Source organism: Tupaia chinensis, unplaced genomic scaffold, assembly GCF_000334495.1.
Source record: "Tupaia chinensis unplaced genomic scaffold, TupChi_1.0 Scaffold000493_1, whole genome shotgun sequence".
Taxonomy (NCBI): Eukaryota; Metazoa; Chordata; class Mammalia; order Scandentia; family Tupaiidae; genus Tupaia; species Tupaia belangeri.
The window spans coordinates 2178947-2196410 of NW_006160005.1; the positions used below are offsets into that span (position 1 = coordinate 2178947).

The window sequence follows — 17464 nt, forward strand, 5'->3', positions numbered from 1 at the left end:
CCCCCCCCCCCGGGGGGGGGGGTAGGGGTTGGCCGCGCCACAATCCCTTCTCCTCCATTCTCCTCTGGGTATTTTGGGCTTGCACGCACACATGCCTGGCATGAGTTTTAAGCCACCTGGTCCGGGACATGAACCACTGTCGACTACATGGGAGTCCAGCGATGTGACCATTACACCATCTGCTGTTGCCGTGTGACATGTTTTAGGGCCATGGAACTTGAGGCTGTATGTGTGTGTGTGTGTGGGGGTGGTCTCACAGTTACCCCTGAACTACAGGGAAGAGTTCCAGGAATAGGATGAAAACAGGGGCTGCTTCCCCATCCTGAAACCTGGAGGGGGCTGGAGAACTCCAGAGAAATCCCATAGGCTTTGTTCCATTTCTAAGGTCGCGCTGGTCCTAACTCTCCAAGACAATTAAAAAGGGCAAGATAGGGGCCCGCAGGTGATGTGGTGGTTAAGGCACTAGACTCCCACATGGCCGACCGTGGTTCAATTCACAGATCTGGCATCCTGAAAATCACACTCAATGACTCCCACATGGCCGACCGTGGTTCAATTCATAGATCTGGCATCCTGAAAATCACACTCAACGCATGTGTGTGCATGTGTGCCCAAAGTCCCAGGAAGAGAAGAGAGGAGAAAGGATTGCGGTGTGACCATCCCCCTGAGGGATGATTTCTCACTTTCCTTTCATTGTTTCTCTCTAATGAACGCATGAGCCCTACAGCAAAACCCTTACATTTTTATTTTTATTTTTTTTATAAAGGGCAAGGTAGGGCTGGCCCCATGGCCTAGTAGTTAATAGAACCAGATCCCACATGACGGACTGCATTTTGAATGCTGGCCTCTATGGCCTGAAAAACGCACCGGGTGGGTATATGTGCCCAGATCTCAATGGCATGGAAAAAATGGAGAAGGGATTGTGGCGTGACCACACCTAACTAGGGGTAGTTTCTTCTCCCTGGCAAATGTGCCTGCCTTCTGGCAATTAAAACAGCAAAACAAACCACCACCACCACCACCACCGATGGTAAGGTAGTCTGTGCCCACTGCTGCTCCAGCTTCTGGCTGTCAAGCCAGAAAACCTGAGTGATTCTGCTCACCAACAGAGATGGTCCATCCAAGCTCTCTGCTTCCCAATGGGCCGTTGAAGAAAGCTGGCTTGTTTTTCTACTTCCCTTACAAGATAGAAATAGTGTGGGCTGGGACCAGCAGTTGGCATAGTGGCTATGTCACTGGACCCCCATGCAGTAGACTACGGTTCATGTCCTGGACCCGGTGGCTTGGACTCATGCCTGGCGCCTATGTGTGCATGCCCAAGACCCCGAGAAGAGAATGGAGGAGAAGGGATTGCGGCATGGCCATCCCCCTGGGAGGATGATTTCTCACTTTCTGTCTCTGTCTCTCTCTGTCTTTCTGGCCAACGCCTGCGCCCTATAACAAAAAACTCTAAAGAAAAAAGAAAAGAAATAGTGTGGGCTGTTCTGATACCCTACCTCCAACTTGGGATGAGAAGGCAGTAGTGGAACCAGCAGTTAGTGTAATGGCTGTGTCGCTGGACTCCCACGTAGTCGACCACGGTTCGAGTCCCGGACCCGGTGGCTTAAAACTCACACCGGGCGCGTGTGCGTGCATGCCCAAGATGCCGAGAGGAGAATGGAGAAGGGACTGTGGCGTGGCCATCCCCCCTGGGGGGTGATTTCTCGCTTTCTGTCCCTCTGTCTCTCTCTGTCTGTCTGGTGAGCGCACGCACCCTATAGCGAAAACCTCTCCAAAAAAAAAAAAAAAAAAAAGGCAGTAGTGGTAAAAACACAGGCCCGGGCAGACAGGCAGACAGCAAACTGCCACACACATCTTCCTTTAGTCTCTCTGGGCCTCTATTTCCTCATCTGCACAAGAAAGGGGTTGCCAGCCCTCAAGCACTGGGACATCTTTCCTAACAGCCTGAAACCACCACGAGGCAAATGTCAAGCCATTTAAATGTCTAACCCCACTTGCAAAAGCAGCGTCCACACCAGCTAAAAGCTGACAGAGACCACCTGACGAGGAACACAAATGCTCATGAAACATCACTTTTTTTCCTGCATGTTTACCCTCAGATCTTTTGAGGTCTAAAGAAGAAGAGGTCTCATACCCTTTAGGCTTTGATACTTTTCCATTTACGCCCAAAATTCAACTTGAAATTGGTAGGAAATGCTGTCCAAGGGGCCAGGCTGGAAGTGGGTCAGGTAGGACCCTGTCAGGGTGTCTATCTCTTCGTCTCTCTCTCTCCCTCATAGAAAATAAATAAACTTAAAAACAAAGTAAAGCTATATGAGACACTAACTAAGGGAAGTGATTTAACCAACATTGGAAACAAAATCCATGCCTTAACCATGATACGAGACTGTGGACATTCATTACTGCAGGTCCGTGCGGGGAGGCCGAACACATTGACATTCTCCTCCCCTTGGCTCCAAGTCACTACCGCGGCCAGTTAGTGCCCAGATGTCTTTGTCGCTAGGAAGGAGCTGGGCTGCAGTCTGCCACTTCTCTGAGTCCTAAAGGTGAACGACCTCCTGATACATCCTCGAGTTTCTGTGCTGGTTTTTATCTACAATGGTCCTGCCCTCAAAGACACTTTTGCCAGCCATTTTGAAGACCATTCACTGTAACACACTTCCCTAAGGAATTCCCGGGAAGGTGAAGTTCTCTCTAAATCATTCCTGATCAAATTTCCCTTTGTAGAGGTAAAGGGACCAGCAGTTAGCGTAATGGCTATGTTGCTGGATTCCCACGTGGTCGACCGCGGTTCGCGTCCCAGACCCGGTGGCTTAGAACTCATGCCGGGTGCGTGTGCGTGCGTGCCCAAGATCCCAAGAGGAGAATGGAGGAGAAGGGATTGCAGCATAGCCATCCCCCCTGGGGGGGGATTTCTTGCTTTCTATCTCTCTGTCTCTCTCAGTCTTTCTGGCAAGTGCACGTGCCCTATAGCAAAAACCTCTTAAGGAGAAGAGAAAAAAAAAAAAAAAACTTTGTAGAGGTAAACCTGGGAAGGACAGGGTTTTACCAATACTTAGTGTTGAACAAAAGAGAAAGAAAGGAAGAAAGAAAAAAGGGTGGGGAGGGGGGGAACCAGCAGTTAGCGTAATGGCTATGTTGCTGGATTCCCACGTGGTCGACCGCGGTTCGCGTCCCAGACCCGGTGGCTTAGAACTCATGCCGGGTGCGTGTGCGTGCGTGCCCAAGATCCCAGGAGGAGAATGGAGGAGAAGGGATTGCGGCGTGACTATCCCCCCTGGGGAGTGATTTCTCGCTTTCTGTCTCTCTGTCTCTCTCTGTCTGTCTGGCGAGCGCACGCGCCCTATAGCGAAAACCTCTCAAGAAAAAAAAAAAAGGGTAGGGGGGAAAGGAAAGGAGAGGAAGACAGACAGTGCCTGACTTAAGGACGGCTCGACTTCACACTTTTCAACTCTGGTGGTGTGAAAGCCACGTGCGTTCAGTAGAAAGTGCCCTTCCAGGGCCCATAGAACCATCCTATTTCAGTACAGTACTCACGAAATGTTATACCCCATTACATGAGATGCCCCGCACTTCGTTATAAACTGGGCTTTGTGTTTGGTAATTTTGCCCGACTGCAGACCGACGTGAGGTGCTCAGAGCACATTTGAGGTAGGATAAGTAAAGCTATGATGGTAGCTTGGGTTTGGTAGCTTAGGTCAACTTACAACGGGTTTATCAGGACAAACCCCATCATAAGCCGAAGAGCATCTGTACTGCATAACATGGTCCCTTGTCCTCCTTTTACAAAACCCCCAAAATGCCTTCTGCATTGTTTCTAGCACTTTCTAAAGTTGTTAGGCCTTGGAAGAAAACTCTCTAACCAAATTTACCAAGCAGTCTGTTCGGCTCACATGGATTGAAGAAGTGCAGAAGTGAGGAAGGGGGTTGTACGTTGCAAGCTCGGATCTCATGCAAAGCAGCCTGCCCACCAGAATGCGACTTCAAGCACAAGTGACACAGCTGCTACCCACAGATGCTCCAGGGGGCAAAAGCAGGCTTCCTCGGGGAGTTGGTGCCGTTTTCAAGACAGGCAGGCTGGAGCTCATTAGGGCATAAAGGTGGATGCCTCTGAAGGCTTGCCCGTGGCCACGATCCAGCTGGCCTGGCTCTGCGGTTGCTAGCTGCTGGCTGCAGTGGGCCTGCGGGCACCAAAAGAAAACGGAAGCAGCGAGTCTTTTCACCATGGAGACTTGTTCAGTGACTCTGCAGTGCTGACGGCCTGTGCTCCAAGTGATTCTAATCAAAGACTTCTGACTCGGAGAGACAGTTCCTAATTGGCTCTGAACCATGAGCACTGGAGGGAGATTAAGACTAAACAGGGGCTGAACAGTTTCCCAGTTAGTAAAGGGTGCGATTCCACCATCCTAATTGGGTTGGCATTTCTGGAACCTCTGCTATGGATGTGTACAAATCAGACAGCCACGGGCCTCACTGTTGAGGTCTGGGATCTTCCATGCCCCACGGCACCATGCAAAACACATGCGATAAAAACGGGGCGCAGGGGCTCTCTGGGACCAGCAATTAGCATAATGGCTATGTTGCTGGACTCCCATGTAGTCGACTGTGGTTCGAGTCCTCGACCCGGTGGCTTAAACTCACACTGGGCACATGTGTATGCGTGCCCAAGATTCCGAGAGAAGAATGGAGGAGAAGGGACAGCGGCGTGGCCATCCCCCCTGGGGGGTGATTTCTCACTTTCTGTCTCTCTGTCTTTCTGGCAAGTGCATACGCCCTATAGCAAAAACTTCTCAAAAATAATAATAATAATAATAATAATAAAAATGGGGGGCCTGGAAGCCAGGTCTGAAGTTGCCGCAGTCTTGCTGTGAGCTCTTGGGCAATCCTTCTCATCTCTGCTGGCTGAGGCCTCGATTTCCTCATCTCTAAAATGCAGAAGTTGAACCAGATGGTTTCCAAGGGCTTAGTTTTAATATGCATAGCCTAATACTTGATGACTCTAAATATCAGTATTAGTTTACCTCTTTTAAGGATGTGCCACTTTTGTAGGAGGAAACAAAAAGTGACATTTCAACAAAGACGTACGCTTCAGATGCTGGAGCCTGTTCCTCGAATGAGGCCCATGCCCCAAACACCTGAGGCCACCTTGCAGCTTTGCTTCCACCTCTGTCCTGACAGCCCTGTGTCCATCCTTCTGCTGTCACTTCCCTGAGCCACACTCAAGACCCGAGCTCTGTTTGCCTGGCCACTGGAATCTGTCCTAGCACCACGGGCTCCTGTCTCTACATCCATCGACTGTCACCCTCCAAAGTCAGAATTTACACCACACACACCAAAGGTGGGGCTCGCTAGCTGATAGGGAATCTGGCTCACCACTCACACTGTGCCCCAAACAGAGTCCACTTCAGCTGGGGAATGACTCCCAACTGCATCTGCACCCCACACGTCCCTTCTCCAAGAGCTTGATGCGAGCTCTTCCCAGCTCCATGCCTGCCCTTTATGCCCGCCCTCTCCGCTTCTCTCCTGCCCCGGAACCTCCCGCCACAATCCACACACAGCCCGACCTGCCAGGACTCCCAGCACTTGGCAGTCAGATCTTGGGCAGTAACACGGGCAGTGCTGGACTCCTTGCGGCAGTAATCCTCCAGGGTGGTCTCTGCACTAGCAGCGTGGAGCTGGCTAGAAATGTAGCCACAGGCCACACCCAGTAGCAGATTTCTGCGTTTTAAAGGTCCCCAGGGAATTCAGGTGCACATTAACCTTGGCGAAGCCCTGCGTGGACCTTTCTAGAAAGCCAACTGGCCCGTTCGAGGGTGCTCCTGGTTAACAAGCACCCTCTCTTCTCCTGGCACTGGGTCAGGCCTGTCTTGGATGCCACACCAAAATCAGCGGTGCCAACTGGCCCAGCCAGGTAGGAGACCGGGTCTTCCAGGGAGATCAGGCGCAGAAACCGACTAGCCTTTCTCTGTACACCGGACCTCTTGCAGGTCGCACAGCCACCCGAGAGCTGTTGCCAAAAGTTTGTAGCTGAGAAGTCTCATTTTCCAAAGAAAGGGGAGGCCCAACTTCTGAAGGTGGAAAGGCTGGTGAAACAAGGCCATCCTGCCACAAAGTCTCAGAAAGCCTTTGTCATCAACGCTTCAGCCACATCTGGACCCATGCCACCCAGCAGACCCCCAACTCCCTCAACCATTTCTGGGGAACCGGCAGCATGCCTCACCGTCATGGGGGCTGTATCATTCCCACAAGGCCTTGCAGCATCCCAGGTGGAATTAGGCCGTCAGGTAGAAGCAACCAGACAGATACAAAACCAGCATCTGCTTAGATGCTAAGTTTCATATTTGGGCAAAGTTAGAAGGAGGAAGCAAGGTTTGGACTCCAATCCCCAGAAGATAAATCCACATCACCCTTCTGCTTCTCCATCACACACCTCCATCTACTCTGTTCCCGGGGCAGCCAAGACTCCCCTCCACACAGCCCTTCGCAAATCCTTTCCCATCCTCTTCTGATTTCTCATACAACAGCCAGGTCTTCTCTCTGCCGGTGCCTTGGGCCTCTGAGAAAAATGCCCCCCAACCCGCCCATGCAGCCTGCTGAGATCTTCCAAACGCCACACAGCTAGAGCCCAATCCTCAGAAGGATTTCCAAACTACCTCTTTAAAATGTCGACGTCACGTTAGGGACGGGCCAAGAGCCAGCTGAGCACACTTCTGCAGGCGAGCAGAATGGATTCTTACCATCAGAGAACGGCTAATCTTCTCCAGGGGCTGCTACCTCGGAGGAGAGTCCTGGGTGTCGTCTGAAGCCCCAGCCTCAGGGCCACGCCACTTCCAGTTTTGCACCCTCTGCAGAAAACAGGGCTAAGGCGCACAGCTGCCCCGGGGCCCGTGTTCTGGGCACCCGGAGGATGTTGCTGTGGCTTTTCTCATTGCTGTGCTTTCACAAAGAACCCACTACGTTGCACAGTTCCTTCCAAATCTGCTCCCGTGCTCGTTGGGAAATCAACAACTCATTCTGGACTTTCCAGATACAAAGTTTCTGGAAGCTTTTCACCTTTTTTTTTTCCACGCTCTCGCTCTTTCCCCTTTCTCAGCTAAGAAAAGTTGGCCGAGGTCACGACACACAATAGCCAAGCTTGTGTCACTGACCAGATGCCTCCCACCTCCGGGCCGTGGACAAGAGCCGCTTTGTCCACTGGATTTTAGGCGGGACTCCCTGGGCCTGCCCAAGCACCGCTGGGGAATATTTCTGCCAATTTCTCCCCAACCCTAAGTCACAGCTCTGGCCCCGGCCCCAGGCCCAGCTGTATGAACTCAAGGCCAGATAACAATCAACATAAAAAGAATGGAGAATGTTCTCTCACTCAAAGAACCACCAGACCTGTCCAGGCTGGAAAGCTGGTGCCCCAGAGTATCACCATGGAGGTCTCCGGCCTTTACTCGATCCTCATGACCACCAACCTTTGAGAAGGGAGGGCAATGAGGCGTCTCAGGGGACAAGGGCCAGAGGACCACACCGCTGTGAGTTATAAGGGAAGAAAGGACCAGACTCCATGAGCAATACTTCATGCACTAACTAAGTGAGTTTAGGCAGGGTACCAGATCCTTGGTGACACGATCATCTCATTTAGAGAACTTTCTGGAACAGACTGGGCACTTGGGACGCAGCGGACTTCTGTGCTTGCTTTTAGATGCACACTTTGGGATTTTAGACATTGAGTCTTCATATAGAACCAGACAAGGGTTTCTAGAGAGACACGGGTGCTGAGGCCTGGGTGATTTTCTTTCAATGATCACTTCTCTTGAGGGTACAGATGAAAAGGCTTTAATAAATATCAATTCCTGGGTGTGGGTGTTAAGAAACCAGTACTGGGACCAGCAGTTGGCATAATGGCTATGTCGCTGGACTCCCACATAGTCAATAGATCACAGTTCGAGTCCCAGACCCGGTGGCTTAAACTCACATTGGGCACATGTGTGTGCATGCCCAAGATCACGAGAGAATAGAGGAGAGAGGACTGTGGTGTAGCCATACCTCCAGGGTGTGTGTGTTGGGGGGGGGGCGTGATTTCTCACTTTCTGTCTCTCTCTGCCTTTCTGGTGAGCACACGCGCCCTATAGCAAAAACCTTGCCCCCAAAAAGAAACCAGTACTATTATCTAAGGGTGGAGTCAGATCAGAGTTAAGCTGTTGTTTCACTAGTTATGCCAGGTTATGGCAGGCCAGCCCCCTTGCCACAGTAGTTAAGGGAGCTGGATCCCACACAGAAGACTGTGGTTAGAATTCCGGCCCTGGTGGCTTGAAGAACATACGAGGTCCATGCATGCTGAAAATCCCAATGGGATGGAGAAGGGGTTGCAATGCAATTATGCCCCTTTAGGGGGTATTTCTCCCTCTCCCTTTCTCTTTATCTCTATTTCTCTACCTCTCTAGAATACACCCTCTAGTAATTAAAAAATAGTTTGGGGAAAAAAATAGAAGTAAAATATGAGTTTATTTTGATGCAAAAAAGCTTGAAAAAAATACATAGCTTCTTCACACTATACATGATCCATGAACTATACGAAGATCCCTCATACTAGATGTGATTCTTGGGCAAGGCCTCTAGGCTTTGATATTTTCGAGCATAAGATGGTGATGACCACAATATTTTTCTCAAAAGATTGTTGTGAGGCATAAAGGGGTAGGGTCCATAGGTTGCATGGTAGTTATGGTGCTGAGCTTCCACATGGCCAACCATAGTTCGAGTCCTGGACTGGCTTAAAAATCATGCCAGACTGTGTGTGTGTGTGTGTGTGTGTGTGTGTGTGTGTGTGTGTGTGTGTGTATGTGTCCAAGGTCCTAGGAAGAGAATGAAGGAGAAGGGATTGTGGCATGGCCATTCTCCCTGGGAGGGAGGATTTCTCACTTTCCTTCTCATGGTCTCTCTGTTTCTCTCCAGCAAGTGGATGAGCCCTATGGCTAGTACCTAAAAATAAATAAATAAAAAAAAATAAAATGGAAAAAGCCCTCACGTGAACATTCAGCTGGAGCAAGGATGGCATAAGTGTTCAATAAGAGCTCCTATCATTGTGGTTACTATTAGCAGTGGCTGGAAGAGTAAGAGGTGTCGTTTCCTTGGGTCCAGGAAAAAAACGTCTAGACTGAGCAATAAAAACCAAACAATCCCATTTAAAAATGAGCAAAGGACAGTTCTCCTAAGAAGATACAAAAATAGCCCCTATGCGCATGAAAAACGCTCAACATCATTGGTCATTACAACAGGGAAATGCAAATCAAAACCACAAGGAGGCTCACCTGCTCTAAGGCAGCAGGAAAGCCAGGGCCCTGCAAGGTTGGGGATCACATGGCCGACTGTGAGCTCAGAGCCTCGAATGGCCTCAAAACTTAGGTGGCCACCCGGGACCTAAGGAGGTGAAGGGCTAGGGAAAGGGCATTGCAGAATAGCGAGACCCCCCGAAACACACACACACACACACACACACACACTCACATGCTCTGTCTCCCTTTCACATGCATGCTATCACCATCATTAAAAAAAAAAAAAGACCAGAAAAGAGCAAGTGTTGGTGAGGATGTAGAGAATCTGAAACCCTAGGGGAATGTAAAATGGTACAGTCCCTATGGAAAACAGTATGGTAACTCCTCAAAATAATTAAACCTAGGGGCCAGCAGATGGTGTGGTAGTTAAGGCACTGGACTCCCACATTGTTCGCTGCAGTTCAAATCCTGGACCTAATGGCGTGGATAAAAAAACATGCCAGGCATATGTGCATGTGTGCCCAAAACCCCAAAAGGAGAATGAAGGAAGAGGAATTGCATCGTGGCCATCCCTGTGGGGGGTGATTTCTCACTTTCCCTGTCTTTGTCTTTCTATGATGAGCACACATACTTTATGGGGAAAAAAAAATTAAGCATTGAATTACTGTATGGTCTAGCAATTCCACTTTTTGGCAAGTGCCCAAAAGAACTGAAAACTGGGTGTAAAGAGATATTTATACACTCCGCTCCTGGTAGCATTATCTGCAATAGCTAAATGGGGAAAACACCTGAGTGTCCTTCAGTGGGTGAGTGTTTAACACAATGCAGTGTGATGGAAACAATGGAAGGGCCAGTAGGTGGCACAGCAGTAAAAGGCGATGCTCTGTGAGCCTGACCCATGTGGGGAGGTTTGCAACTGGAGACTTCCTGAGTATGCAGAGCATGTGCATGATCTGGGCTGGTTGAGCGTGGGGGTGGATCATGGCATTAAGACCTTATTGGGGATGGTCTCTGTCTCTCTCACTCATGGAAGGAATCAAATAACCTTAAATTTTTTATTTTTAAGCCAGTGGAAAGAAAAAAATGGAGTATTATTCTACTGTAAAAAAGGAAGGAATTATGGTGGGATAGCAGTTAAGAGATTCCCACATGGTGGACAGTGGTTCAAGTCCCAGATCTGGTGGCTTGAAAAATCACACCAGGCGTGTGTGCATGCATGCCCAAAATCCCAGGAGGAGAATGGAGGAGAAGGGATTGTGGCATGGTATCCTCCCTGGGGGGATGATTTCTCACTTTCCCTCTCTGGCGAATGAATATGCCTTGTAGCAAAAACTTAAAAAAAAAAAAAAAAGGAAGGAATTAATTCTGACATGTACTATGGTATGAATGAACCTTAAAGACATTATGCTCAGTGAAACAAGGCAGCCAGAAAATGACGATCCTGCATGACTGCACTTCCATGAGGCATCCCTAGCAGTCAAACTCAGAAAGGAGAATGGTGGCTGCTGGGGGCTGGGGAGGTCAGGGGCGCTCCTGGGCAATGGGTACCACGTTTCCGTCATGCACGACGAAAACATTCCGGAGCTGGATGGTATGATGGTTGCACAGCAACGTGAGAGTACTCGGTGCCACTGAACTGCACGCTGAAGAGCCAGGTGGTGAAAATGGTAGATTTTGTTAGGCACATTTCACCACAAAAACAAAAACAAGAAATCTGGGATCCACAGAGACAGTTTACATCAAAGGACCCTGTGACCTGTAAGTCATATCACAAGATACACAAGGGCGGAAGCTCCAGGGAAGTGAAAATGTTCACCGAGACCAGAAGACACGGCTGGACATCTACAACAGGACTCACCATGGTCCGTTTTGTGTCAAACCTGGGGGAAACTGAGGCAACCCAGCCTGCATCCTAATGGCAATCACTAGGATGCTTTTCTATTTAGGGCTGTGGCATGCTCTGGGCTCCCCAAGGTGGCTGACAGTGTGCCTCTCCCTCGCATTCATTGACTCCTGGCTTTCTGGCTCAGCAATCCACCTTGCAGGGCCTTTCTCTTCCACGCCTGGTAGCAGGGCTCGTCCCTTCCTTCTCAAAGCTGTCCTGTCCCTGCCTGGGGCCTCTACATCCCCACTCTGCTGCAGAAGTGACAAGGCCCTTTCCTGGCGTGCTCGTTGTGGACTGAGCCCTACTGCCTGTTTCCTGCATCTTGTGTAATGTTATCCACCGAACAGATCAAGGAAGACGCTATCATCATCCTCGTTTGTGGAGGAGAAAACAGAAGCTCTTAAGACAGATCAGGACAGGGACCAGCGGATGGCATAATGGCTACTGGACTCTCATGTAGTCAACCACAGTTCGAGTCCTGGACCCAGTGGCTTAAACTCACACGGGGCATGTGTGCTGCCCAAGATCCTGAGAGGAGAATGGAGGAGAAGGGATTGCGGCGTGGCGAACCCCCCTGGGGGGTAATTTCTCGCTTTCTATCTCTCTGTCTCTCTGGTGAGTGCACGCGTCCTATAGCAAAAACCCTCAAAAAGAAAAAGAAGGACAGATCAGGACAGAGGGGGAGAAGAACAAGCTAGGGAGATGGGACGGTACTCCAGGTCATGTGGCCAGTATGAGGAAAGACCCAGGGAGGAAACAGTGAGATGGGGGTGGTGGATGTAATAAAAAGCAGGTGAATCACTCATGAGAGTTTAAGAGGCATGGAAGGTGAGAGAAAGAGTAGATAAGGAAGGGCCCAGACCACAGGAGGTGGCGAGAGCCCCCAAAGCTAAGAAATCCAGACTCTTCCATAAGCTAGAAGAAACCACTGATGGGCTTTGAGCAGAGGAGAAAACATCATCGGGGCTAGGTTTTGTAGAAATTATCATGACACCAGGGTATTGAAAGGTCAAATGTGAGGGAGAAACTGGAGAGAAATAATCGGGCTAGGAGATTCCCTCTGCCCCTTCATTTTCTCTCTCTCTCTCTTCCATCATAAAAGCAAGAAAAATGTGAAGCTTAAACCTTCGTTTGTAAAAATGGCCTCAAACCAGCCACTAAGAAGAGGTGAGCATCGCATTCAGAGACGAGAGTCCCCCACGGCAGGTGAGTTATTTGCGTCTTCTCTCTGTGCCGTGGGAGGGGAGGCTAAGTGGTGAGTCCGCATGCTCACCTTGAGGTCAGACACGCCCCAGAAAGACACAGATAGGACCCCGGCATTTCTCTGCTCTTGGAAACAGGCTCCTTCACACAAAAGGAGAAAAGCAAAACTCGAACCTGGATGGCCAAGACCTTCGCCCTCAGCCCTTCAAGCTGGTGGAGTTAAAAATGAAAGTTTTCACAGCCCATGACTTCTTTGTTTTATGAGAGCAAAAAGGGGACAGTTTTAAGGTTATTAGGCATTACCAGCTGTCACTGACACCACTGTGACAATGCATCACACAGACGAACAGATAACAATCACAGACAACACACACTACGGGCAACTGGCAGAGGGGATTGTCAACACAAAGCTCAGCACGGCCCCTAGCCCCTGGGCCCCAGCCAATGACCAAGGGCCTTTCGGAGCCATTGCAAACCAGGAAGCTAATCTGTTTTGACCTGAGCTAAACGGAACACACTAGTCCTGCAGACATTGTATTCTTTTTTTTTTTTTTTTTTTTTTTTTTTTTTTTTTTTTTTTTTTTTTTTTTTTTTTTTTTTTTCTTTTTTAAATATATTTCTTTCTTTCTTCCAAGAGTGAGAGAGAGAAATGGCACCTTCTAGAGACCCCATGCCACCATTCATCCTCGGGCTCAGCCCCCCTGGATCATGGACACTCAGAGGCCTCACACATTCAGCAAAGTCTCCGAATGCTAACCCGGAAACTTCCCACGTGGGGAGGCCTTGCAGAGAATCGCATTTTACCACCGTCTCACTATCCAGACCCCCAGAATTTTATACTTGTTGATTTCCCAGGGTATAAGACCCACAGACACATTCTGATGGGTGTACTGTTTGTGTTCATCCTAGCATCCCAAACCAGAAATCATTGATTTTGCTTTATTCATCGTCCTCTGTCATCAGAGTTGGCTGGGGAAAGGACAGGCCTGGGCTCTTCTTTTGGCCTCTGCAGACAGGTAGGTTTCCACAAACAACAGAGACGGCAGAAAACTTGTAATCCAAAAGCAAGAAGACTAACCATCATCTCCACCAAGCTGAGTTTTCTGAACTGAATGGAGCTGGAGGAGACCCACCCTCTAGTTATTATTGTTCGTTTCGGCTGAGTTGAAAGCCGTCCACCAAAACAGGCCACACTCGCTGGAAGCCCTTGCCCTCTGTAAGATGAATCGTGTTATCTTATCATGATCACTAATAAGAAAGAACATCTGGGTATGGTGATGACTCACTTTTTCTAAATGCCTCACAGTCAGGATGGGGAAAATGATTCACCAGCCCACGTGGTCTCCAGGGCACAGGTTGTCGAGGACACCCCCTACCCCTAAGCGGCCCCTTGGCTCCATGATCAACCCACCAGCTAATAGTTCCTAACGACCCTTTCCTGAATGCCGTGGGAGATGCCGGCGGAACTACAGGTAGAACCAAACTCCTACAATTTGGAAGATAAGTCACAAACAAGTGGGGAAAAAAACAAAAAGGAGTAACTACCAGGAGAGTCTGTACTGGAGCCAAACGATCAGCCAGCAGACAATGAGTGCTTTCAGAATCCAGGGCGGGCGGCCGCTCTTTGGCTGGGATGCTCAAGGGAGGCTTCTCAGAGATACAGAATTTGCCTCCCAGCAGGGACACAAAGAAAGGACTTGACCAAACCAGAGGGAGGTGATGAAGGGAGCAGACTAAGGCTCTGTAACAGAGGAGAGACGAAGAAATGGGAGAGAGGGACGCTGATTCCAAAGGGAATAAAAGAAGCTGGAACCGGTCATCCCAAGAGATCTGGCCATGGTAGGAGCGAGTCTGAGGGATGTCGCAGAGTGCATTGGCGGTAAGCCCAAGTTCAAAGTGTTTGCAGGCAGCAGGGGTGAGCCTGGCCCTTGGCACAAGGAGCTGGAGGCATCTACACAAAGATGGTGGTGAGCGCCTACAGGTCAGCTGGAGTTCATAAAGCGAAAGGACAGGGCCGGCAGGTGGTGTGGAGGTGAAGGTGCCGGATCCCACATGGCCAATGAGCGACTCGAATTCTGGGCCACCAGCTTGCATGCCTAAAATACCGAGGGAAAAATACTGAGGGAGAACAGAGGAGAAAGGATTATATAGTGTGGCCGTTCCCTCTGGGGAATCCCTCTCTCTCTGCCAAGCACACATGCCCTGTACCAAAACAAAATAGAACAAAACAAAGAGACAGAGACAGAGAAAGAGAAAGGACCATTTCTCCCCTTATACTCCTCAGCCCCATCCCTCCCTCCCCTGAGCCTCTGTTAGTACAGGCAGCAACCTCGGGCCTCACCAGAAGATCCATTTGCTTTTATAAGTTTCATTTATTTCTTTCTTCCATGAGTAAGAGAACCAGAGAGAGAGAGAGAGAGAGAGAGGCACCCCCAACAGGGTCTCCACACCACGATCCACCTCCAGCCTCAGCCAGCCCAGATCCTGGACATGTGTGTGCAGAGTTTGTTCAGAGAGGTGTCTGGACACGAGCCTGTGGGCCAGCCTCATGGAGTGCTGCCCTCCTGCTGCACCACTATCTGGTCCCTCCACGAACGACTCTTCCATGCAAGAACCAGATATTCATCCTTCTTCCCTCTAACCTAGCCAGTGACCAACATACGGGGAATGGACAGATGGGAATTCTGAGACTCAGTCACAGAAACCAAACGAGGAAGAGACTGCAGAAATAAGTGCTGAGGGGACGGCAGGTGGTGTGGTGGTTAAGGGCGCTGGACTCCCACATGGCCAACCACGGTTCAAATCCCAGACCTGGGAGATTCCTTTCACACTTTCTCTCTCTCTCTTTCTCCCTCTCTGGTCAAAATAAAACTAAATAAATAAAAAGTTAAAAGAAAAAAAAGAAATAAGTGGTGGACTGTGTCCAGGTGAGATACCAAAGACAATGCTCACTGAATAAGGAAAGGATGTGTCCCTAGTTTATCTTGGAAGAGGAGTGTGGGAGAGACACGGGGTGTGGAAAGTGAGCACAGGCACACCAGGACCTGGTGAGTGGCAGGCCATAAAGGGAGATGAGATATCAAGATAAGACGCTCTAGAAGGTAAGGAAGAGGACAGGCTGTAGGAATCAGGCCCAGGGGTGTGTGGGCAGATGGTTACTGTTGGGAGCTAGCAAGCAAGTCTTGCATGCGGCATGGTACAGTTCAAGGCCCCTAGCCAAGTTTCTATGTGCCCACACCAGGAAACACGCCCCATACCAAGTGGACAGATCAGAAATGGTGCCCAGTATAACAGCCTCCTAACAGCCCTGGCTCTATGGGAGTCCCAAGCTTTGTGCTTCCCAAGCTGGAGTCATTCATGGTGTCTGTCACATCTTCCACATTACTAAGCACTGGTTGCGCTATTATAGATTCGATATATATATATATATTTTTTGAGAGGTTTTTTGCTATAGGGCGCATGTGCTCGCCAGACAGACAGAGACAGAGAGACAGAAAGCGAGAAATCACCCCCCAGGGAGGATGGCCATGCTGCAATCCCTTCTCCTCCATTCTCCTCTCGGGATCTTGAGCACGCACGCACACACGCGCAGCATGAGTTTTAAGCCCCTGGGTCCAAGACGCGAATCGTGGTCGACTACGTGGGAGTCCAGCGACATAGCCATTACGCTAACTGCTGGTGCCGATATTTTTTAAAATTTAGATGCAACTTAAACTTAGCCTAGCCATAAGCATTAATGTCTATAAAATCATGAATTTGACTGGGTTGCTTTATTTTTCCATTATTCTCTACTTATTTTTCTATTCTTATTTTTAATTTTCTACTATTTTTATGCAGTATTTTCTATTAAAAGATGTCATCTCAACATGATCGAAAATCATCTCACATACCTTTAGTTGTTCATTCAGAGCACTTTGAGAACCTGTGTTTTGGGCTATGCATAAAAGCACCATGCAGCACCCATGAAGTGGTGTCAGGGGAGGTTCTTTCCTTAATCTGAGAAAAAGCAAACTAGAATTCTCCACAGGCCACACACCCATGATGAAAAGAATGGAGTCCACAGCATGCGTGTCCGGATTGCTACTGGGAAGTCAGGAGAAACAGCAGTAGGAGATGCAGGGGACACCCATCGTAAGGGGCACTTGACAGCCACCTGGGAATGCTTCTGTTGACTTCCTACTAAATTAGCAATGGGGGGGAGGGAGGAAATTCACTCAAACTTAAAAAAAAAAAAAGTCTGGACAATCAGAATTGGAGTAGGAAACTTCTAGAACCATTAGGCCAGTGGAGCAAATGGAGAAAATCTTCCCAGGAAACTACCAGAACCCAAGAATTGTGGCCTCTTTGAAAGAGGAACCAAATATAATGGGGGGGGGGGGGGGAACTGCCAAAATAAAAAAGATGACATAAAGAAGAAAAAAAAAATGAGGTAAGGATTATATGAAATTAGCTCTTTTAAGCCAACACTAGTAGCTATGGATAACTACAAATATAAAAAAATAAATCACTCACTTGCAGGGCAGATATTGAACAGTCTCCCAAATTGCAAAGAAAGAAAAGTGAGAAAATAATAAACCAGCATATGCTTAAAATGTGCTCCATGAAAATGGACCAGAACAAAGAGATTAAAATTAATAATCACTCGCAAAGATAGTCAATGATAAAAAAAATTGTGAAACGAATGGGCAAAGAGAAAAGGTTGCCTAGAAAATTGGAATTTCCTGAGACTTCTCCTCTATCCTACTAATGGCTAGGGAGCACTGCCCACTAAAATGAAAGCTTCATGACGCAGAGACTTTGTTTTGCTCACTGTCATTATGACAGTCTACACCAGGAATTAGCATCACCCCTTGGAAAGCACTAGAAAGTGAGACCAGCAGTTAGTGTAATGGCTATGTCGCTGGACTCCCATGGTAGTCGACAGTGGTTCGAGTCCCGGACCTGGTGGCTTAAACTTATGCCAGGCACATGTGTGTGCGTGCCCAAGATCCTGAGAGGAGAATGGAGGAGAAGAGATTGCAGCGTGGCCATCCCCCCACCTCTGGGGGGTGATTTCTTGCTTTCTGTCTCTCTGGCGAGCGCACGCACCCTATAGCAAAAAAAAAAAAAAAAAAAC

The 17464-nt window shown here is 48.9% G+C and overlaps 1 protein-coding gene across 6 annotated transcripts in view; it reads right to left on the reverse strand.

The window, feature by feature from the left end:
* The window catches only part of GAS7 (growth arrest specific 7), a 317655-nt gene that overhangs the window by 129889 nt on the left and 170302 nt on the right, over positions 1-17464 (reverse strand). Inside the window, exon 1 of one of the 6 annotated variants that reach the window (XM_027774915.1) lies at positions 6738-6982. The exons of 4 other annotated variants lie outside the window; for them this stretch is intronic. Coding sequence is in view for 1 of the 2 variants with exons in the window: in XM_006156412.2 (XP_006156474.1) it covers positions 6738-6740 (3 nt within the window). In the remaining variant the exon portion in view is untranslated. Of the gene's footprint in view, positions 1-6737; positions 6983-17464 lie in introns of those variants that run through there. One more of the 6 variants, XM_006156412.2, reaches the window with a different exon arrangement.